Source organism: Bubalus kerabau, chromosome 1, assembly GCF_029407905.1.
Source record: "Bubalus kerabau isolate K-KA32 ecotype Philippines breed swamp buffalo chromosome 1, PCC_UOA_SB_1v2, whole genome shotgun sequence".
NCBI lineage: Eukaryota > Metazoa > Chordata > Mammalia > Artiodactyla > Bovidae > Bubalus > Bubalus kerabau.
The window spans coordinates 51,864,844-51,888,639 of NC_073624.1; the positions used below are offsets into that span (position 1 = coordinate 51,864,844).

The following is a 23,796-nucleotide window of genomic DNA, read 5'->3' on the forward strand; positions in this document are numbered from 1 at the left end:
AATGCCTTAGCATAATGCCTGAAATCTAGTGAGTATGCATTTCTGATTTACATAATTTTGAATTTATAAATTGTGCATTTTCTTTCTGTATATTCAAAGTAGTATAATCATTTGATATGTAGAGTTGGAGCTTTTCACTTTTTTCCAGCCTGTGTTGTTATAGTAGAAAAAATAATCATTAAAATTTATGTATGTTTTTGCTCCTTTCTCTTACTTTAGGAATGGAACATTACTAAACTTTCAATTGAATATGATTCTGAGCCCTTTGGAAAGGAACGAGATGCAGCTATTAAGAAACTGGCTACTGAAGCTGGAGTAGAAGTAATTGTACGAATTTCACACACATTATATGATCTAGACAAGTAAGATTTTTTAATACACATAACATAATATTTGTCATTTTAACCATTTTGAAGTGTACATTTAAGTGGTATTGAGTACAAAGACAATGTATTATGGGACTTAAGTTTAAAAGTGAAAATAAAAACATGCATAATAGAATTGTGGAGAATTAAATTAACTCAAACCTGTAGCATTTTATTTAACTTCTGTAATTTTTGTTTACCCAAAGACAGACGCCAAAATTACAGACCTAAGTGCATAAGATAAAAATACTCAGAATTTCAGTTCCAAAACTATTAAAAGAATCACAAAATTATCTTTGACTATTCTAGCTCAGCCTACTAACTTGCCATTCTGGGCTCTCAGCAATATTAATTTTATAGTTTATATGATACATAGCCATCAAGTGCCTTGGTATATTTTACATGCTTGTCATAAATTATTTTATGTGTGTATATCTAGTCTGTCTGAATTTTGAGTTCATATGAAAATTGTATTAATATTATGTAGTCCTCTGAACAATGGTATGATATCTTATTTCTCAAAGTATATTTCATGAAATATCAGTCTTTTGTGATGCTTTGTCCAACAGAGATTCTGTGGTCAAGGTTAAATTTAGGAAGTTTTATTAATACGTGCTGTAAGATTTGAGGATTCATAAGATTTTTTAACATTAACCTTTGGCATACTGTCACCCTTACAAGTGCTGAAATCTCATAATTTATGTACCTTTTATTTTACTTTTTTAAGTTGTTTTCACATTTTATCAAAATAATAAAGCTGATTCTGTAATATGACAGACTATTTTATTCCACTTTTCCAGTTGTACAAAAAATTGTGGTTTGATTCAGGCAAGAGTCTTAACTTCCTATTAAGCCAGAAGTCATATATCCTTTGATAATAAACTTGCCTGCTCGTTTACCATATTTCTTAACCTTAGAGAGCTGATAGCAAGGAGGCAAAACAAGATAAGGGCAGTTGCTTAAAGTGAGAAGCTCAGTATACAATTATGTATAAAATTGGATTGTTTGTTAGACTGAATGTGAATATTTACTATATAAATCCATCATATAAAAATGTAGCATATCTTTTCTAAGATTTTTATTTTGCTTCTGTTATATAATTAGCAGTGTCCTCAGTAGTATCATTGTAGATCATTATAGCGGACAGATTTCATTATGATCCTAGGTATAAACTCAAAGAATTACCTCAAAGCAAAATTTCTAAAAGCAGAGCATAGTTTTTATTGGTGGTTACTTTCCATACATATAATTGATTCACCATTATATGTGGTATAGAGAAAACTTTATTCTATTTGGATTAAGAAAATCTCGATTTGCTACTTATTAGTTATGTGACCTTGACTAGTTTATTAAATTCTCTTGAGGCTTCAGTTTCTGATCCATAAAATGATAGAGTATAATTTTACCAATAATTTTTTATGAAGCCTAAATGCTAGAATGCAAATGGCTATAATGAAAAAGAATAATTGTTTATTCCCAAATTGTATCTAATTTGGCAATAAATACCATTGGCAAGGCTCTTTGTTTTTGGTATTACTTAACTGAGGAATTAGTGATCAGAATTAAATATAAAATATATACATAAGATACATATGTTAACATTTAACAAAAACATGCACAATAGAAAATACCAAGTAATTATCACTATAGTAATATAGAATCCTAATTAATAAAACTTGCTGATTACTCCTTGATATTATTGGCCTTATTTAGTTTTTATTGATGATTACAAAGTTCTCTGAGCTGTGTTGCAAAATATTTTTACATTTCCATATATATTATTTTTTTGTTTTTGCCTTTAGGCTTATTAGCCACTTGTTTTTTCCACTTATAGATGCTTAATTTTCTTTGTCATAAAAGTTTTGATATTTGCATGCTGTATATTTTGACATCTAGCAGATGTTTATAAAATGAAGAGAATGATTTTTAGATTTGTTAATTGTTTTAACAAGTTTCTTGGTCCTATAAGAAGCTGATTCTCCTTGAAGTCTTACGTGCAAATGGCTATGGTGAGAAAGAATAATGGGTTATTCCCAAATTGTATCTAATTCAGATTACCATTGGCAAGGTTCTTTCCTTATAGTATTACTTAATTGAGAAATTAGTGATCAGAATTAAATATAAAAGATATACGTAAGATACATATATTGACATTTAATAAAAACATGTACAATAGAAAATAGAAGTGATTTTTCATTTTTACTATCTTCATTTAATTTTCTTATTTTAAGACTTTTAAAAGTTTATCAAGTTATATTGTCCTTTTAAAAATACTAATAGCATTTTACTAACTTTTGTAATAGGATCATAGAACTAAATGGTGGTCAGCCACCTCTTACCTATAAAAGATTCCAAACTCTCATCAGCAAAATGGAACCACTAGAAATACCAGTAGAGACAATTACTTCAGAAGTGATAGAAAAGTGCACAACTCCTCTGTCTGATGACCATGATGAGAAATACGGAGTCCCGTCCCTGGAAGAACTAGGTAGGTGTAAGCAATAATACATGTGGAGCTTAAGAGTTAATAAACCATTCAGAAAAATCCCACTTCTAATTTGACATGTATTTTGCACTAAAAGAAAAAGAAAGTCTTAAACAAAAAAGTGATTAATCTGTGTATTATTTATGTATGCTATTAATTAATGGTCTATCTGTTATCACCTTAAGATAAATGTCTCAAAGGACAGTGACCATGTTATATATCATCTATCTGTGAGGACCTATCCAGGGCGTCATTTCATTTTTATGCTGTCAGATTTTTTTCCATTTCCTTTTTTTTTTTAGGTTTTGATACAGATGGCTTACCCTCTGCAGTGTGGCCAGGTGGAGAAACTGAAGCACTTACACGTTTGGAAAGGCATTTGGAAAGAAAAGTATGATAATACAGATGATGTTTATATTGTCAAACTGTCATTTTAAAAATAATTTCACTTTTTTAAAAACAATAAAATAGGCTGTTGAAAAAGGAGAATTAAGAGAAATAATTAAAATAGCACAAATGTAATTAAAGATTAGTAACTGTCTTCATTTAAATACCCTTCTTCCTCCTCTTCCAATTATTTACTCTTTAGCTACTATCAGTACTACCCCTCTGTGCTTTCTGTGTAAGCTGGTATCTGATGACTTTAAAGCTAGGATAGAGTTCTTCTGTTTCACATTATCTCAGTGTCAGAAAGACAGGTTGAAGGTGCTTTCAACCTTGTGTTAGGAATTTGCCACATGAGGATGACTAAAACAAAAGAATGCTCACTTTTATCTTGTTTTTTATTAAAATCTGCCATTTGTGGCTGAAAAAATGAGATTTTATTCCCCAAGGACTATGTAACGTTCTTGAAAAGCTCAATTTCAAACAGTCTTTTAAAATTGGAAAGGCAGTTAGCATAATTTTCTCTGTGTTTTTTTCAGGCTTGGGTGGCAAACTTTGAAAGACCTCGAATGAATGCAAATTCCCTGCTCGCTAGCCCTACTGGACTCAGTCCTTATCTCCGATTTGGTTGTTTGTCATGTCGACTCTTTTATTTCAAACTGACAGATCTCTACAAAAAGGTATTATCTAGAACTGGAGCTTATTTTTAAAAAATACTTTTTACAAAAAAAAAAAATCTCTGATAATACTTCTTTGCTTTTTTAATCTTAGGTGAAGAAGAACAGTTCCCCTCCCCTTTCCCTTTATGGGCAACTATTATGGCGTGAATTTTTCTATACAGCAGCAACAAATAATCCACGCTTTGACAAAATGGAAGGAAATCCCATTTGTGTTCAGATTCCATGGGATAAGAATCCTGAGGCTTTAGCAAAATGGGCAGAAGGACGGACGGGCTTTCCATGGATTGATGCCATCATGACACAGCTTCGTCAGGAGGGCTGGATTCATCATTTAGCCAGACATGCAGTTGCTTGTTTCCTGACACGAGGTGACCTGTGGATTAGTTGGGAAGAAGGAATGAAAGTAAGTGTTCTTCCAACTAATGTAGCATGGCTTTATTTTGAAGAACTCTATACCTTTTATATATATATATATATATATATATATCCTAAAAGTTGTCTATTATATAGATTCGTTTATAGTCTTATTTCTGTTTTTCAATAGAAAAGCATTTATTTCTTAACTATAGAGGCAACTTTTGGGCATAATCAGATTGGATTAACCTGAAGTCAGTTAACCTGAAGTCATTTCAGTGGCTAAATCAGCCTACCCATCAAGGGAACTCTAAAATTTAATACTCTGGACTTAGCAGATTGATGTATATTTATAGGTGATCATTTCTGTCACATAAAAGATTCACCAAAGAGTCTTAGAAATAGCAGTCTTTATTTTATAAATTTAAAAATATAAATCATTTTGCCTCACTTCAACACCATAGCTTTTTAGTCTTATTATGTAATGTGATGCATACTACATTTTGTGACATCATCTTATGGGTATATATAAGAGGACTTAAATATGTTTTACCTTCCTATCTATATCATAAATTTCCCCTTTCCAAAGACCATTTCTGATCCCATGTTTTTTTACATCTCTTATTTCCTAGCACCAAGTCATACATGAGGTAGATGCATAGCACACACTTAATGAATTTTTAAAAATAATTTAATTCTGTTTCCCTTTTGGATCAAGGAATCCCAAATTTAAATTCCATAATTCTAATTAAATTTTAAAGGTCATTTGTATTTGATTGTTCCCATTATGTAGACCAATGTACCAAGCTTCCAAGTTTTTTTTTGGTGGTTTATTTGGCAGTATTTTGCTTTCTTGAAAGTGTTTACTACTTTTTTTTTCTTTTTTAAAAAAAAATCTTCCAATATCCTAACTTACCCTTTTAAATCAATGACTTGAATAACTTTTACCCTCCCCTTTCCAGTAACACTGCCAAGCTTACAATGGTAAATTCTATTCAGAAATTTGTATAGTACTAATATGTTTCTTTCCCTGAAATTACTCATTATAGGATAGAACATAGATAAGGAAACTAACTTTGGAATGTTTAGTTTTATAGTTCAGTGCTAGGTTTTCTTTACCTTGACTTTTGATCTACAGAGACCTGGAAAATGCTTGCTTTGAGAAATATCTGTGTGCAAACTAATTGATTACCGTTACTTCTGAAGGTATTTGAAGAATTACTGCTTGATGCAGATTGGAGCATAAATGCTGGAAGTTGGATGTGGCTGTCTTGTAGTTCCTTTTTCCAGCAGTTTTTTCACTGCTATTGCCCTGTTGGATTTGGTAGGAGAACAGATCCCAATGGAGACTATATCAGGTAAATCAAGGATGATTATTATTCAGTTTGGAATAGCTAATCCAGGAAGAGCTTGTCATGCTTAAACAACGCTTAAGGTATTCCCCACTCCTGATGGGCAGCAGAGATAAGAAAAAGGGTAATAAATCATTTAAATGGTATTGATTTGATTTGGGTCATTCATAGCTAATAAATAGTGTGTTATAATTTGCTTACAGTTCATTTTATTAATAATTTTTCTTCCTTTTCCTAAAAGGCGTTATTTGCCTGTCCTAAGAGGCTTCCCTGCAAAATATATCTATGATCCCTGGAATGCACCAGAAGGTATTCAAAAGGTAGCCAAATGTTTGATAGGAGTTAATTATCCTAAACCAATGGTGAACCATGCTGAGGCAAGCCGTTTGAATATTGAGAGGATGAAACAGATCTATCAGCAGCTTTCACGATACAGAGGACTCGGTATGTCTTAAATGCCTTTGATTTGTTTCTTTGGCAGCTGTTTATGTCCCCGTCCTTGAATTTCATCTTGATCATAACTTAATAGGAAGTTTTTTCCCTTTAGGTCTTCTTGCTTCAGTGCCATCTAATCCTAATGGGAATGGAGGCCTCATGGGATATTCTCCGGGAGAAAATATCCCAGGTTGTAGCAGCAATGCAAGTAAGTAAAAAGGAAATTTCTGTACTTAGTAACATGAAGAGATGAATAATAAAATATATTGTTTATTGTACCTCACTATAATATGCTTTTAAAATTCTATCTAAAATTTGTGTAATAGGTTCCTTGTATATATGCATACATGTACACACATACACACCCCCTTACTCCATTAGTGACATTTTAGAGCTGGAAATGGCAACTCACTCCAGTGTTCTTGCCTTGAAATCACATGGACAGAGGAGCCTAGGGGGCTACAGTCCATGGGGTTGCAAAAGGGTCAGACATGACTTAGCGACTGAAAAACAATGGAGATGGAAAATATTGTTACATATAGTGGAATTTGGGAAAATATTTTTACATATAGTGGAATTTGGGTCAAAGATCTTGCAAACTGAATGAGGATAGCAATATTAAGGAAAATGAAACTCAGATGTTATATTTTCAGAATGCCCATTTTTTATTCTCTTTAAGTATATATTAACTATAAGATAATTAATTAAGAAGATCAGAGGCCCTGTGAATGTGGCCAAAGATTTATCATATACATGCATAGCGACACTAGTCTTTTTGCACATGAGTTTTTCCTCACAAAGCCTGGTCTGTAATGGTATTCTTTGTGATATATATGTATAGTTATTTGCCACACATATATTCTTAATACATGTGAAGAAGTCAGAATGTATTGGACATTTGAATCATCTCAATTTTCAAATGTTCTAACCAAAAATCAGTTCAGTCACTCAGTCGTGTCCAACTCTTTGCAACCCCATGGACTGCAGCATGGCAGGCTTCCCTGTCTATCACCAACTCCCGGAGCTTACTCAAACTCATGTCCATTGAGTCGGTGATGCCATCCAACCATCTCATTCTTTGTTGTCCCCTTCTCCTCCTGCTTTCAATCATTCCCAGCATCAGGGTCTCTTCAAATTAGTCCATTCTTCATATCAAGTGGCCAGAGTATTGGAGTTTCAGCTTCAGCATCAGTCCTTCCAGTGAATATTCAGGGCTGATTTCCTTCAGGATGGACTGGTTGGATCTCCTTGCAGTCCAAGGGACTCTCAAGAGTCTTCCCCAACATCACAGTTCAAAAGCATCAATTCTTCAGCGTTCAGCTTTCTTTTTAGTCCAACTCGCACATCCATCCATGACTACTGGAAAAACAGTAGTTTTGACTAGATGGATCGTTGTTGCAAAGTAATGTTTCTGCTTTTTAATATGCTGTCTAGGTTCATCATAGCTTTTCTTCCAAAGAGCAAGTATCTTTTAATTTCATGGCTGCAGTCACCATCTGCAGTGATTTTGGAGCCCCCCAAAAATAAAGTCTCTCACTTTCCATTGTTTCCCCATCTATTTGCCATGAAGTGATGGGACCAGATGCCATGATCTTAGTTTTCTGAATGTTGAGTTTTAAGCCAACTTTTTCACTCTCCTCTTTCACTTTCATCAAGAGGCTCTTTATTTCTTCTTCTCTTTTTGCCATAAAGGGTGGTATCATTGCATATCTGAGGTTATTGATATTTCTCCCAGCAACTTGATTCTAGCTTGGGCTTCATTCAGTCTAGCATTTCTCATGATATGCAGAGTACATAAGTTAAATAAGCAGGTGACAATATACAGCCTTGATGTACTCCTTTCCTGATTTGGAACCAGTCTGTTGTTCCATGTCCAGTTTTAACCTGCATACAGATTTCTCAGGAGGCAGGTCAGGTGGTCTGGTATTCCCATCTCTTTCAGAGTTTTCCACAGTTTGTTGTGATCCACACAGTCAAAGGCTTTGGCGTAGTCAGTAAAGCAGAAGTAAGATGTTTGTCTGGAATTCTCTTGCTTTTTCTGTGATTCAATGGATGTTGGCAATTTGATCTCTGGTTCCTCTGCCTTTTATAAAACCAGCTTGAACATCTGGAAGTTCACAGTTCACATAGTGTTGAAGCCTGGCTTGGAGAATTTTGAGCATTACTTTGCTAGTGTGTGAGATGAGTTCAATTGTGCAGTAGTTTGAGCATTCTTTGGCATTGCCTTTCTTTGGGATTGGAATTAAAACAGACCTTTTCCAGTCCTGTAGCCACTGCTGAGTTTTCCAGATTTGCTGGCCTATTGAATGCACCACGTTATAACAGCAACATCTTTTAGGATTTGAAATAGCTTAACTGGAATTCCATCACCTCCACTAGCTTTGTTCATAGTGTTGCTTCCTAAGGCCCACTTGACTTCACATTGCAGGATGTCTGACTCTAGGTAAGTGAGCACATCATGGTGGTTATCTGGGTCATGAAGATCTTTTTTGTAGAGTTCTGTGTATTCCTGCCACCTCTTCCTATTATCTTCTGCTTCTGTTAGGTCCATACCATTTCTGTCCTTTATTGTGCCCATCTTTGCATGAAATGTTCCCTTGGTATCTCTAATTTTCTTGAAGAGATCTCTAGTCTTTACCATTCTGTTGTTTCCCTCTATTTCTTTGCATTGATCACTGAGGAAGCCTTTCTTATCTCTTCTTGCTATTCTTTGGAACTCTGCAATCAGATGAGTATATTTTTCCTTTTCTCCTTTGCCTTTTTCTTCTCTTCTTTTCTCAGCTATTTGTAAGGCCTCCTCAGACAACCATTTTGCCTTTTTGCATCTTTTTCTTGGGGATGGTCTTGATCCCTGCCTCCCGTACAATGTCACGAACCTCCGTCCATAGTTCTTCAGGCACTCTGTCTATCAGATCTAATCCCTTGAATCTATTTGTCACTTCCACTGTTTAATCATAAGGGATTTGATTTAGGTCATACCAGAATGGTCTAGTGGTTTCCCCTAGAAATTAGAAATTTCTTCAATTTCAATCTGAATTTGGCAATAGGAGTTCATGATCTGAGTCACAGTCAGCTCCCGGTCTTTTTTTTTTTTTTTAATGTCAGATACTCAAAATTTGATATTAAGAATAAAATCTTTTAACAAATTGAACTCTTCTGAGTTCAGAAATATTTTGCATACTTTTGAGAGCATCAACAGTTAGCTTAGGGTAACAGGAATGAAAGCACTCATCTCTTACTGCCTACTTTTGTGTATGAGATTTTTGCCACATGCTCACAATATCCTGGAGAAGTGGTGGTGTGATTCTCATTCTATGATTGGAGAAATAAGCCTAGAAGAGTTAAGTAACTTAACCGAGATCCCACAGTTAGTAAGTAGCTGAGCTAAGACTCAGATCCAAGTCTAACTTGTCCTAAAGTTCATAGTCTTCCCTGTATCACTGGGCCTCCCCTGTAAATGTAATGCCATGTGTAGTGTTTATAAAACAAAAGATTTTATTATGTGTTTGGCCTACATTCAAATTATTGCTGTTGATGGTAGTGTACTTCAGAAATGTTCTTTCTCAAAGTCTCCTATGATTTAAAATAAACTTTAACAAGGAATCATTTCAACAGTTCTGTCACATTTCTTACGCAGTTCACAGCCTGCCTTTTTTCTCCACACTTGAGTTTTAGGGACAGAAGTTCTGTGAAACACTGAGATAACAGGCAGGCAGCAGAGGGGTAGAAAGCAACACACTGCAGTTACCTAGCTAATGGGGGATGATGGCACATACTCTTTCTTAGTTCAAATATGTATTCATTATTTGAAGTTATCTGCAAAACTAATCATGTTAGCAAGTTAAATTGGAATGATTTAGCTTCACAAATTTATACACATGATGTTTTATGGTAGGATTAATAAATTTGAAAGTAGTCTAATTATGTAAATATTTGCCTATAACACACTTTGTAGCTAGGTACTGTGAGGCTTTCAAAAAACAGAAGACATAAAATCCACATTGAGCTTGGAGTCTAAATGGGGGTGTGGAAAGAGAAAAAAGTAAATGAAGTAAGTGATAAATTGTTAAGATCCTGCCTCCCCATGCAATAGGAAAAAGGGAGAAGAACATCAAGAGCTAAAGGAACTAGGACATTTCGCTTGGAAGATGGTGGGGTGGGTAGCACCTTCGTCTTGTCTCCTCCTTGTGTGAGCTGTTTAGCTGTCATCTGACAGATGTTTATTCTCTTATCTCCAAGGAGGTATGTTTTAGATTGGTGCTGAGAAAGGAGGAGATGAAGAAAGCATGTATATCTTACTGATGCCCTATGTTTTGCTTTCATGATCAAGTGTCTAATCATTGTCATCCAGTAAAGAAATGTTTTTTACAAAATGACTATCAGTGATTTTTCCTTTGAATAGTTAACATTTCTGTGTCCCTAAATTTAAGGACAAGTTAAGTTTTCCTGATTTGGGCATATGATTTTTGGTTCTTATGAAGCATTGTGGATTAATTCTAAAAAAACATAATATAAATACTAAAAATTAGATTTGTAATCTTAATACATACAACTTGGAATTTACTTAAGTGATTTTACTGTCTTTTAAAACTGTCTTTTAAATACTAACAGGTTGTACTCAAGGGAGTGGTATTTTACATTATGCTCATGGAGACATTCAGCAAACTCATCTATTAAAGCAAGGTAAGAATGAAGCATTCAATCATATTGTTCTTTTCACCTTTCCTATCTTAAATGTACTTTTTTTTTTTTTTTTAAATGTCTAGGAAGAAGCTCCACAGGCGCTGGTCTTGGCAGTGGGAAACGTCCTAATCAGGAAGAGGACACGCAGAGTATTGGTCCTAAAGTCCAGCGACAAAGCACTAATTAGGTAAATATTTTAGAGCTTTATTTCTTGCTTAAGCCAGGGTATGTAATCAACATAAATTAAGATAATTTCCGAAATGGAGCTTATCTCTATTTTCAAACCAGAGAATCTGGGGCATACAGTTTTAAAAAAATATTTATTTGACTGCTCTGGGTCTTAGTTGTAGCATGCGGGATCTTGAGTTGTGGCATGCTAACTCTTTGCTGTGGCTGTGGGATTTAGATCCCTGGCCAAGGGTCAAACCTAGGCTTCCTGCATTGGGAGTGCGGAGTCTTAACCACTGGTCCACGAGGGAAGTCCCAGGCATAAATTTTTCAGTGATTGTTACAAAATCAATTCTGGGACAAGAGAAGTGCACCTGTACTGGGCACAGTGCTATACTGTTTTATGTCCTCTGAACTGATGATCTTCAGATCTGAAAAGCTTATGGTGTTCTGCTCAGATTTTTTCTCAGAAAAAGCCAACCTTTTCATTTCCTTCCTATGTGACCATGAGTCTAAAACAATTAAAGTGACTTAACTTCTAGTGATATTAATAATATCTCTTTGTGAACTTTTCGTCATATCTTAAGTGTTTATAAATTTATCTATTGTGATAGATCTGAAATCTACATTATTTCCAGTCTGATAAGTAGCTTTTTTTTTTTTTTTTAATGTTGGTCCTTTTTGAAAATGTCAAAAAGCCATGCCTGTATTCAATTCAGTTGGTTTTGGAATACTGTTTTATGATTTAAATTTATATGAAAAGATTTCATACAGTGCATTTGCCAGTTAAGACTTTTGTTTCTTCAGTTATCTTGAACTGTTCACATTTTTTAAATCATTGCTGGTTTTTTAATGTGAACCTAATTAGTCTGTAAATTTCTTGACGATTAGTAAACACTCATCAGATTTTTATCATTCCTTGCAATCAAGCTTTACGCAGTTTTTTTTTTTTCCTTACATCACAGAAAACATTCAGAAGGAATACTGTTGCAGCTGAAATTGGTGGGGAGTTCAATACTTTTTCAGTTAAATTATTTTAAAATATTCCTCATTGATGGAAAGCAGTTACATATTGAAATGCATTATTTCTAATAACATTTCTGTGGTTTTTAACTTTTTAAATGAATTTGACATAGGACAAATGGTAATTTGTATATAAAGAACTTGGTAGAAGAATTTGCTTAATGTAAATATAAATAGTCACAATTAGTATAGACCCATCAATATATTTTTGATAATTTTTCATGTATGGTAAAAATTAAAGTGGTTAACTGATATTCTGATACAAAAAATCAAAGTTTTGAGAGTTAGTGTGGGAAAATAGGTTTTTAGACTTTCTTAAAAGACTTTGTTAAAATTTTAAGACAGAATTTTTCTTGACATCATTGTTTGGTCTAACTTTACACTCTTTGATAATAATGTTTTAAAAAATGTGCATAATCAAAATTAGCAGTTATAGCCTCTGTTAACGTAGACAATATATGTTTTAAAGCTTCATGTATGCCTGATTTGACCCAAAGTTGTGGAAGTATCATATGTTAAGTTCTTTTTGTTCTCCCTTTCTTTGTTCAATTACAGCTAAAGTGACTATGTTATTAAAGTATATGCATATATGGAATCTTGTGTACTTGATTTTTTTTTCTTTTTAAAAATTTTTTTGCTTGTTTTAGGTAAGGAGGAGAGCTTTGGTATGTGAGATGTGATCACAGACTAGAAACAGAGTCTGTAAACTACATGTCACCATTCTGAAAGAAGAAACAGCTACTATAATTTAGTAAAATACTTTTCAAAATTATTCTAAGTAAGAGTACTATCTTCTAAATACTTGGTACTTTTAAAAATAAACATATCTATAAGAAAGATTTAAAACCAAAGAGGTTTTTTTCAAGTAATTGGGCTTACAACTGTGAATTAGTCAGTATGGTGTAATAGTTAAGAGTGTAGGCTCTGGAATCGAATGCCTGGTTCTGCCATTTATCGGCTGTGAGATCTTGGACAATTATTAACCTTTTGTGCCTTCTTTTTTCTCATCTATAAAATGAAGATGAGAATAGTATCTGCTTCATCAGTTCATTGAATTCAGTCGCTCAGTTGTGTCCGACTCTTTGCGACCCCATGGATTGCAACATGCCATGCTTCCCTGTCCATGACCAACTCTAGTGCCTGGCATGTGGTAAAGATGGTCAATAAATGTTAGCTATAGGGTGGTAATGCTGTGTAGCCCCCTGAATTGTGCAGCACATAGTCTGCATAACTGCATGTTACAACTCTGGTTAGCTGCCAATTATTGTTATCATAACTATTATTAATCTGGTAATTCCATTTTGCTATTCAGGTGTTTGATTGTATGGTCCTAGAATTGAATTCTTTAAATACTTAGGGTAGAAAAAACCTTGGGTGGCATTTATTTAAGACAACTGGCATAGCTAAATTGGTCAGTTTCAAGTGTTGATTACAGTGTGCAGGGTTGTGTTGTCATTCCTCATACAATTTTGTGGAGCCCCGGTACTAGCTGCCAGCTCCTTAATGCACATTCCTGCTCCCTCCCTCCTGACCAGTGACTGTGGCATGCAGTTCTAAGGCCCAGCTTCACATTCTGTAACTTCCTTCTCTTTTCTGTGGTGGTAGTTTAGTTGATAAGTTGTGTCTGACTCTTGCAACCCCATGGACTGTAACCTGCCAGGCTCCTTTGTCCATGGGATTTCCCAGGCAAGAATACTGGAGTGGGTTGCCATTTCCTCCTCCAGGGGATCTTCCTGACCTAGGTATCAGACCCAGATATAGGTGACACACTTCAGTTAGTCTGGACCCCAAATCCTAGTATTTCAGGAAAGAGTGCAATAAAGCCACAAATAATGGGGGTTTTGTGTGGGGGTAACTCAGAGGGAGAAGAGTTACTGGACAAACACTCCCCTACCTCATATATGGTTAGCCATTCAGTTAATTCTAGAATATCCTGGAGATCAAAGTTGATCTAGAGACAAGGAGTCAGGATTCTTGCTGCTACTCTGTGGAATTAAAGTACAACTTGTCACCCTCTCAACAAAGGCTATTGAGCACAAACTAGGTAATAAGGCTAGACTCAAAGATTTGGTTAGCATTTCCCAAGTCCCTGTCATGTGCCAAGCATTGTTGATAGGAAAATTAATTCATCAGTATCCACAATGAATTCACTCCACAAGGAGACAGGGCAATCTAGAAGAATTACAGTCCTTTGTGTTAAGGCTGTTTTTAGAAGTATGCACAGTATACTATGAAATACAAAGGGAGGGGCCTAGCGCCTGGGTAAAGCACAGCTTTCCTGATCCCAACTCTACACCCAGCATAGGACAGCTAGCCCAGTTTTGGCACCTTGTCCTTTACATTTAACTCTATTATAGTTGCAGTTAATAGTGTCAGTGGTTGTTAATATCTTTGTCCTCCACCAGAATGTGAACTCCATATTCCCCCTTGTCTGGTGCACTTCTGTGTTGTCATTGCTGCTGCAAATGCTTGACACTTAATAGGCATGCCATAAATATGTGTATGGATAAATCTGAGAGTAAATGGGACAGACGTTGAGCCTGGCTTTAGGGAGAGATTTGTTTATGAGACTGGAATCACCGGTAATAATCAGAATATAAACCACCTAGCAGTTTATCTGAAAAGGCTAGTATTTGGGTTAAAGTGTCAGGAGGCAGTTTAATTCTTTAAAGTTCTTTAATTCTTCTTTAAAGAAGAATCAGGCACTGTAGCTGACTGCTGGGTTGGCAGGGGACGGGGGACAGGAAGGCTAGATAGGTTCCAAAGAAGTTTCGGGATTTTTTTAAACTAAATTTCTTTTGTAAATTAGTTCTTTATCTGTAGGCTTATTTTGGGAATTCTGAATGGCTACAGCTTAAACATATAGCGGTTTCTGAGTTATTTCTACCTTTTTTTCTTCTCACGGGCTGTGACATTCCCCAAGGGACAAACAGACAAACTCCAAGTTCTCTAAACTACACAGAGGGCAAAGGCATGAGAATGCCAGCGACAGTATTTGCTGGCCAAAGCTGAAAAGCCGGTCGGGTTGAACTCCGCCGCCCCGCCCCTCCGCGCTGCGTCAGAGGGGTCACGTAGCCTCTGCCTCGCGTCCTGATTGGCTGCGTTGGGGGCTCTGGGCGTGTCTGCGGGTTCACAGGTGGCCGGGTCAGCGCTGCTGAGGGGAATTGGCCGGCGGCTGGAGACCCGGAACTCGTGCCGTGTACAGAGCGGACACTTGACAGGTGAGTCGTCCCGGTCCTGCGCACCTGTGGGTGCTCGCCGCTGCAGTCTGGAGTTGGGAGCTGCCCACCATGAAGACAGACTCCTCGTCAGCTGCCTCAGCTCCGCCTGGCTGGCCAGGGTGCTGGTGGACGCCGGGGCGCCGCCGGCCGGAAGTTTCTCTTAGCGCATGCCCGACATGACGGATGTGTGGTTTTCGGTCTCTCCCCAACACCGTCTTCGTTGGGCCCTCGTTTTTTCTGTTTTACAAACTGGAGTTAATTTCAAACAGCAGATCATATGTGTTGTCACAGTCGACCTTAATTGAATTACTAGTGTTCGTGGAGTGGGCCGTTATTATGAAAATTGTGCATATTACAGAAGTGGGTTTCACGCCCCCCAAAATGCTTAAGAAAAATGAAGCATCAGAAAAATAGACCACGTTGTGATTTAACCAATATTTACCTGGATTATTTATTACTATGGGCAGAGCACGGGGCCAGGAGCAGGCTCGAGCTAAGCTTTTGGGTTTGAATGCGGGATCTGGTCTTTTTTTAGCTGAGCGACCTTGGGGTACTTTACTTTCACCTGTTAACTCATCTTTAATATAGGTTGTTGTGATGACTTAATGAGTTTCTGAATACTCTGATTCATGGTGTTAATCTTCACAATCACCCAGTTTGTAACCTTGACAAACACGGAATGTTGCCACTTTCCTGATGCTCAAACTGAGGCACAGAAAAGTGACTTCCCCAAGTCATAACACAACTAATGATCCAGAACTAGGCCGAGGCAGCCCACAGCTTTACCCACTACTTTAAGTTGTAGTGCATTTGGTTTGTCACTGCTTTTCCATTGACAGATACTTACTTTGTTTCTCTGTGGACCAAGTTCTTTGCTGGGTACAGGGGATAAAGTAGAACTGCACTCAGACCCTGTCTTCCAGATGCTTGTAATCGGGTGCAGGTTATTCATAGTTAGACTGCAGGGTGCTCACAAATCCTGCTAAAGTTGTTTGCAAAATGTTGTGAGTACAGGTCCTTTTTTTTTGGAAAGAGAGCCTCTGACTCACACCATATTCTCTGATGGGTCTGTGATCCGAAGGTATGAAGAATGTTTTAGCAGAAGAGCTAGTGCCTAGTGTAATGTCTGTCACAGAGAATGAGCTAAACAAACAAACCCCAAAAAACTGGTTGAAAGAATGAAGAACTTACAGGAGTATAAGTGCCACAGTAGGGTCAAGAGCAGCGTGTTGGGGAAGAGCACACACGAAAGTCATCTGCCCAGGCATGCCTCCTAGAGTCAGCAGTGCCAGTCAGGCGAAAGGTAGAGAAGCATTTTATCATAGAACAGGGCAGTAAACCATCCCTGTCCTCATGGAGAGTGAGACAGAAATCACACATGAACAGCTGCAGCTATGACAAGTGGCATTCCCTGGTGGCTCAGATGGTAAAGAATCCGCCTGCAGTGCAGAGACCTGGATTCAGTCCCTGGGTTGGGAAGATCCCCTGGAGGAGGGCATGGCAACTCACTCCAGTATTCTTGCCTAGAGAATCCCCATGGACAGAGGAGCCTGGCAGGCTACAGTCCATGGGGTTGCAAAGAGTTGGACACAACTGAGCAACTAAGCACACAGAGGAACAGTCCACGGTGCCAAGACAGCCTATCTGGAGGACAAGAAGCCTCATCTATTCACAAAGGGCAGGAAACCTTCCCTGAGAAAGTGACACTTAGACAGGAGGATTGTGGGCATGGGGAACAGCTCTCAGTCTTTAGAGACCCTGTGATGGGAACAGGTAGAGCGCCAAGGGCTGAAAGGGGGTTGGTACAGTTAAGTGTAGGCAGTGGGGGACAGGAGATTTGGGTGATGACAGAGCCTAAGACAAAGAGGCCTTAAAGGCCACGGTAAAGTAGACATTTACTTTATGTCTCTATCCTAAAGTGCGATTGAGAAGTTTATTGCAGGGAAGTGACAAGATTACATTTTGAGAAGCTGGAATGAAGTTTCCGTGGATTAACAAGCCCTGGATAAGGACAGGATCTCTGAGGAGAAACTCTAAGGTAAGAAGAGGAGCGCCTAGAACCAAGCCTTGAAGATGAGCCTGGAGAGGAGACAGATAAAGGGTGGTCAGAAACAGAGGAAGGAAGGAGGACCAGGGGAGTGGGAAGTCTTGAAAGTCAGGTATGAGTTATTTCCCAAAGAAAGTGGTCACCTGTGCTGAAAGCTGCAGATGCCAAAAGAGGAACTAAAACTACTCATTGGCTTTATCACATGAAAGTTGTCTTTATTGGAAGTTATGTAAATGGGAAGAGAGGAAATGAAGAGAAAGGCTGTGCAAGAATTAACTGAGGGGAAGAGAAAAATAATTTTAGCTGGAGGGGCAGTGAGAGAAGGAGCCATTGAGGTGAAGGATGGGAACCTGAGAGAGGAGGATTCAACTGAAGAGTAAATACATGAGAAAGAAGGGCTCTAGAGATCTCAGGCTAGAGAGGCTGGGATGAGCACAAGACCAGGAATTATCTGGAAGATGAAAGGTGTGACTCTAGGGAATGGGAAACAGCAGAAGGTTTATGTTTGGTGTGGTGAACTGCACTCCTTTTTTTGTACTAGTTAGACGCAAGGGTATTGGGTTGAGAGTGAATGAGAGAATGGGTGTCTGGGGAAGCTGAGGTCTGCGCTGAGATTTGACATCCTTGTGAGGGGTGTGAAAGAATGAGCTGACCAGAGATTGTTTTAGGATGGTCTAGCAGAGGGAGCCAAGTATGAAGCAAAGGCCGGAAATTAGCCACTTGGCTCCTTTGGGGAATTGCAAAAATGGTAGGGGAGTGAGGATTCCCCTACAATTTTTGCCAGGTGGCACTAGTGATGAACTCACCTGCCAGTGCAGGAGATGTAAGAGACACGGGTTCAATCTCTTCAGTGGGGAAGATCCCCTGGAGGAGGGCATGGCAACCCACTCCAGTATTCTTGCCTGGAGAATCCCATGGACAGAGGAGCCTGGCGGGCTACAGTCCATAGGGTCACAAAGAGTCAACACAACTGAAGTAACTGAGCACACACGCACAAGGATGAAGGCTAGCTAGAAACAGAAGCTACGTTTAATACGACATAACAAAGGAAACATCACAAATCATGGGGAAGGAAAGGATTGTTCAAAAATGGTGCTTAGATATAGCTAAACTATTGATAAAGTCTATTTACATTCTCAGCTCACAACCAGAAATTTCAAATGAATTAAAGGAGCTAGCTTTTAAGATTCAAACAGTAATATAGAAGGAAATAGGGATGAATTTTTATCTTCTCATCTGATGCATAAAAGCAGTAGGAATCCTGAAGGAAAGGGATACTTCCCTGACTCTTTAACCAATTAAAATTAACTGATTTGTCCTAACACATGCTATACTATGACCAATTAAAATTAACTGATTTGTCCTAACACATGCTATACTATGCTAAGTGAAATAAGCCATGGTCACCATGACATTCCACAGCTAACATGATTTCCCATGACTCCACCGGACAGTCACATGGTATTCCTTGTTTTACCTGGCTGAGACTTAATTCTGGATTTATAAAAAAAGATTGTCACAAATTCTCATAAAATAGTATTATATTTATTAACTCATTTTTAAACAAAACAAATTCAGTGGCTTATTTTGGATAATAGCTATTCAGCAAAAAATACAATATAAAATTAAAATTGACTCTCCCCCTCAAAAAGTATTTGCTTTACCTAGCCATCAACTTTAAAATATAAAAAACATTAAAAAAAAAAAAAAAAATGAGTGTGTGTATAAATGTATATGCCCTAGACAGAAACAGAGTTGTTAAGAAACGAAATTTTTGTCAAAATAACATTTGAGGTTTGTGAATCTTTGAACTCCCTGTGGTTTTGCTACTGATCTGTTAAATGGAAATAACTACTTCACAAGTTGTTGCAAAGCTCAAAGAGGTACTAAGTTTAAGATGGGAAGCAGTATATGACAGTTACTTCATCAGTTATTTAAACAGCTCTATTTAATACTCCACATGAGTAGTTTACCTGTATGATTTGTCCATTTTATTTCCATGCTTAATATTTGCAGCTCAGGTTTGTGTTTGTATTCTAAGAGAACCTGTATTTTCTTTCTTACAGGTATGATTTGTACATTTGGAGTCTCAGGACGGTGGGAATTAGCCAGTGGATTGCAGCCATGTTGTGGAAGTTGCTGATGAGATCCCAGCCCTGCAGACTCTGTTCTTTCCGAGAAATGCTATCAGCTCCAAAATACAGACCTTTTCTAGCATCCTTCACCTGTACAACTGATAGTCAGTCAACGAAAGAAAATAAAAAGACAGTAGAAAAGCTCTTTAAATTGTCAGTTGACATCAGGAAAATTCAAAGATTAAAAGGCTGGGTACTTCTGGAGGATGAAACCTATGTTGAAGAAATTGCAAATATTTTACAACAGCTGGGTGCCAGTGAGACTGCTGTAGCCAGTATCTTGGAACGCTGCCCAGAAGCAATTATCTGCAGTCCAACTGCTGTCAACACCCAAAGAGAACTTTGGCAATTGGTCTGTAAAAACGAGGAAGAGTTAGTCAAGTTAATAGAACAGTTTCCAGAATCTTTCTTTACTGTTAAAGACCAGGAAAACCGGAAGCTGAATATTCAGTTCTTTCAAGAGTTGGGACTCAAAAATGTGGTCATTAGCAGATTTTTGACTACTGCATCTAATATTTTTCATAATCCTATTGAGAAGAATAAGCAAATGATAAAGATTCTCCAGGAGAGTTATCTAAATTTAGGTGGGTCCAAGGCCAACATGAAAGTTTGGCTTCTAAAATTGTTAAGCCAAAACCCATTTATTTTGTTAAATTCTTCTGCAGCTATAAAGGAAACACTAGAATTTTTCCAGAAGCAGGGTTTCACAAACTTTGAAATTCTCCAGCTTCTCTCCAAACTCAAAGGATTTCTTTTTCAGCTTTGCCCAAGAAGTATACAGACCAGTATGTCTTTCTCTAAAAATGCTTTTAAATGTACTGATCATGACCTGAAGCAATTGGTTTTGAAATGTCCTGCCCTTTTGTATTACTCTGTTCCAGTTTTGGAGGAGAGAATTCAGGGATTATTGAAAGAAGGAGTTTCCATAGCTCAGATAAGAGAGACACCAATGGTTCTTGAATTAACACCACAAATAGTACAATACAGGATAAGGAAACTGAATTCCTTAGGCTATGGAATAAAGGATGGACATCTAGCAAATATAAATGGAACAAAAAAAGAATTTGAGGCTAACTTTGGTAAAATTCAGGCCAAAAAAAGAAGGCCATTATTTAACCCTGTGGCACCATTAAATGTTGAAGAGTAACTTGCTTACTGATGTTGCTTCTTTTTACCAGTGCCGAGTGAAACCAAGTAGCAAAAACTTAAGTGATTCAGGAATATTGTGGGTACCAGTAATTTTAAGAATCTATGTAGCTTCTGAGTTGTGTTTAAATTACCTCTTAAGTACATGATCTCTGACTCAGCTGCTATACTTGAAAATATAAATTGCATTTATTTTAATAAAGTTTGTAATTTTTCCTTGAGCTATTTAAAACAAAAACTACTATTAAATGGCACAAGTGTGATATTTTGTAAGTGAATAGTTTTAGAAACTGAAAAGTGCACTCCCTTCATTCAAATTATGGATACATTTTTATTGATATAGCACATTTCATCTGGGATGCAGACCCAGTCTTCTCACCACCAGCTCTGAAACATCACTCCACTATGGTCTGAATCCTGTAGTTAGTGTTTGGTGAAACATTACCAAATTTCTAAAACGTTTTGGTGGAGAAGGTTGATTTTAATTCCAGGTTGGAATAGGTATCTTTGAGAACCAAGTATTACCCATCATAAGGAATAGTTAGAACTTATTTATATGGTCAGTTTGCTTAAAATTGATGGTTTTATTTCATTAAACACTTCTGTGTGCATGTATTACTCTCCCCTTTTTACAGATGAGGAATCAAGCTTAGAGAACCATCCAGCTGCCAAGTGCCAGAGCCCAGATTTACTGAGATCTCTCTTCTGTTCAAACCTTGTGAACAGAAAAAGGATTGCTTATGAGTTGGCATAAGAAAAAGTTACCCCTACCTGACATGCTACAAGAGTGAGTACCAACTACAAATTCAGGAGTTTTTATGAAATCGTCTTTGTAAAATTCCTTAAATTTAAAATGATCTAATTCATATTCAAGTACAGCTTTTAAGGAAACTTAGAATCCAGGTCTGACTGTAATATATGAAAGGTTAACTGTGTGATGGTTGGTACTGATTTTAGTTAGGTTTTAAGTTTCTAAGTTTTGTTTCAAGATAAGTATTACCCACATAGATTGGCTCACTTTCAGCAGTGGAGTTTGAACTATGTAACAAATACACAATTGACTGTTGACACTCAAACATATGTACACTGTGTGTGCAAGGCCCTTAAGTAATGAAAAATTATGAAAAATGTAGACCACATCTTCACTTTATTTCTTCATTCAGCAAATGCAAGTAACCCTTACTGTCCAAATCTGTTCAGTTCCTTAGTTAGGAGACTGAAAGGTATCTCTTTGCAGCATCTACTAAGTGCTAGGCATGTTGTGCTTTACAACTCTAAAGAGCTGAGAGTACCATTGTTTATTGTTCTAGCAGATGAGGACACTTAGGCACAGAGAGGCTAAGTCACTCATTCAAAGTCATACAGAAATGTTTGTTCAAGGGGAGCATGGCAGCCAGTACAGTCAGGGCAGAGTTAAGTGATGGTCAGAGTGACACAAGATGAACAGCACAGGTCTAAGGAACAGGATCTCATTCTAAATGTGATGGGAAATCCTTTGGCAGATTTTTGTTTATGCTTGCTGCCCTGACAGAATTATCAGCAGTGTTCTCTTTCACTGTCAAAAGTGTCTCAGTTTGAAATGCATTATTCATTATATGGTCACCTTGGTAATTATTGATGTCAATCTTGAGATGCCCAACTTGAGCAGAGTTTTCAAACAGAAAAATAGTGAAGTCTGGAGTTGTGAGAAATCAGGACTGGAGATAGATACCTGGAGATCATCTGCTTATCTGCTACAGCTCTAGGTGAGACTGCCCAGAAAGAGGATAAATTTGTAGTAGTGGCAGACCAGGTCTGGAATGGGTTGACCAGAGTAAGTCTGCCAAGAGAAAAGGACATTTTCAATAATATCGAATGCCATGGGGAGGTCAGCTAAGATAAGAAATGACCAGTGGATCTGGAAATCATTGGTTGGCCCTGTCAAAAGTGATTCTGGTGGAATAAGACAGGTAAGAAGGCAACTGGAGTGGGTTGAGAGAATAGGAGATGAGAAAGAGTCAGGGACTATCATTTTTCAAGAAATTTTGCTGTAAATGGAAGCAGAAAATGGAGGTAATGAGATTGCGTAATATTTCTTTAAAGAAAGGAAATACTGGAATATGTTTATATGTCAGTGGGTATGACCCAAGGAGAAAGAGATGGATGATAGGTGGAAAATGAATTAATACTAAGGATTAAAGTCCTTGAGGAAGTGAAAGTGGGCTTTACTTTGGATAAGAGCAGAGACATTTGTTCTGGCCCATGCCTGGCCCACAGAGCATGGGAACACATGCAGGCAGGTTGGAGGAGTGTGCATTTTGAGAGGCAGACGAGTTGCTGTCTGGTTGCCTCTTTTTACAGAGAGATTTAGAATGGGAGAAAGGGAGTACAGCAGGAGGGGTAGGAAGCAGGGGAATGAAAGTCATTTTGAGGAGTAGGGAAGTGAACAAACAAAGTATATAAGAAAGTTTAGCAGAGTTGAGTAGCCTTGTGTGCTTTGTGGCCATTAATGTAAAAAGCTTTGTATAAAAAGCAATGCAATATTATAAAACAGTTATCCTTCAATTAAATAAATAAAAACTTTTGTCAGTACACTAGCAAACCAGAGGCAGTTGTGGTTATAGAAATACATTTGTAGCTTAGTCTAACTAGAAAAGTTTAAACTAAAAAAAATCCACATTCATGGTCAAACATGCAGTATACCAGCTTTATCTTCCTTTAGACCAAATCCTAGTCCATTACTTTTTAGCCCATGAACCTCTGCTTTTTTCCATTCTTGCATTCTTAACCCAGATCTTCCTACAAGTAAAATTTTAGATACTCAAAATCAACAACGTAGCAGGGGGAAATACCCTTACATAAAACACTCGAGTCAAAATTTCATTTCCTCTGTGGAAAAAAAGGCTCTAACAACAAATTACATTATTCCCTTTAAACAATTTATGTATAAATTCATTTCTGTGGTAGAATGCAATTAGCTGCCAAATAAATAATGATCACCCAGAAGATTTGAAGTGAGCTCAAATCACACAGCTTGGTAAACCAAGCATACAGGCAGCACTACAGCAGCAGAATGAAGGACCAGTTATTGAGTAGTCCCCTCTGTTTCTGGACATATGCTGGAGACGTTGTGACTGACACTAATTCAAGCGTTATGGGAAACTCAGCTAACATTGGAGGTTAGCTTGTTCCATATTTGTACAAATGGAATACAGATACTTTCCTCCTAAGGGCCTCATACTGATTAAATAAGAGAATTTATGGACCATGCCTGATAGGTAAGTAGGTGCCCAGTAAGTATCAGTTTTCTTCCTTCTTCCAGTTGGTTTCCTTCCCTTT

General features: G+C 37.2%; 2 protein-coding genes across 8 annotated transcripts in view; both read left to right on the forward strand.

The window, feature by feature from the left end:
- Nucleotides 1-19,392, forward strand: part of CRY1 (cryptochrome circadian regulator 1) — a 95,690-nt gene extending 76,298 nt beyond the window's left edge. Inside the window, exons 3-13 of one of the 4 annotated variants that reach the window (XM_055574829.1) lie at nt 220-362; nt 2,669-2,853; nt 3,153-3,241; nt 3,774-3,914; nt 4,006-4,317; nt 5,475-5,626; nt 5,862-6,064; nt 6,168-6,263; nt 10,667-10,738; nt 10,826-10,925; nt 11,872-12,524. In XM_055574829.1, the coding sequence (XP_055430804.1) occupies nt 220-362; nt 2,669-2,853; nt 3,153-3,241; nt 3,774-3,914; nt 4,006-4,317; nt 5,475-5,626; nt 5,862-6,064; nt 6,168-6,263; nt 10,667-10,738; nt 10,826-10,925; nt 11,872-11,998 (1,620 nt within the window). In that variant the 3' untranslated portion in view covers nt 11,999-12,524. Of the gene's footprint in view, nt 1-219; nt 363-2,668; nt 2,854-3,152; nt 3,242-3,773; nt 3,915-4,005; nt 4,318-5,474; nt 5,627-5,861; nt 6,065-6,167; nt 6,264-10,666; nt 10,739-10,821; nt 10,926-11,871; nt 12,525-12,576; nt 12,756-19,263 lie in introns of those variants that run through there. The other 3 variants (XM_055574823.1, XM_055574817.1, XM_055574813.1) reach the window with 3 other exon arrangements.
- MTERF2 (mitochondrial transcription termination factor 2) lies at nt 10,831-20,727 on the forward strand. 4 transcript variants are annotated; one of them, XM_055574834.1, is made up of 3 exons: nt 14,620-15,150; nt 17,070-17,188; nt 19,264-20,727. In XM_055574834.1, the coding sequence occupies exon 3, from the start codon at nt 19,322-19,324 to the stop codon at nt 20,477-20,479; it is 1,158 nt and encodes a 385-aa protein (XP_055430809.1). In that variant the 5' UTR covers nt 14,620-15,150; nt 17,070-17,188; nt 19,264-19,321; the 3' UTR covers nt 20,480-20,727. The 4 variants fall into 4 exon arrangements, with proteins under 4 accessions (XP_055430827.1, XP_055430823.1, XP_055430809.1 ...); XM_055574841.1 differs by having other exon boundaries at nt 17,093-17,188; XM_055574852.1 differs by lacking the exons at nt 14,620-15,150; nt 17,070-17,188 and adding an exon at nt 10,831-10,925.
- The last annotated feature ends 3,069 nt before the right edge of the window (nt 20,728-23,796 follow it).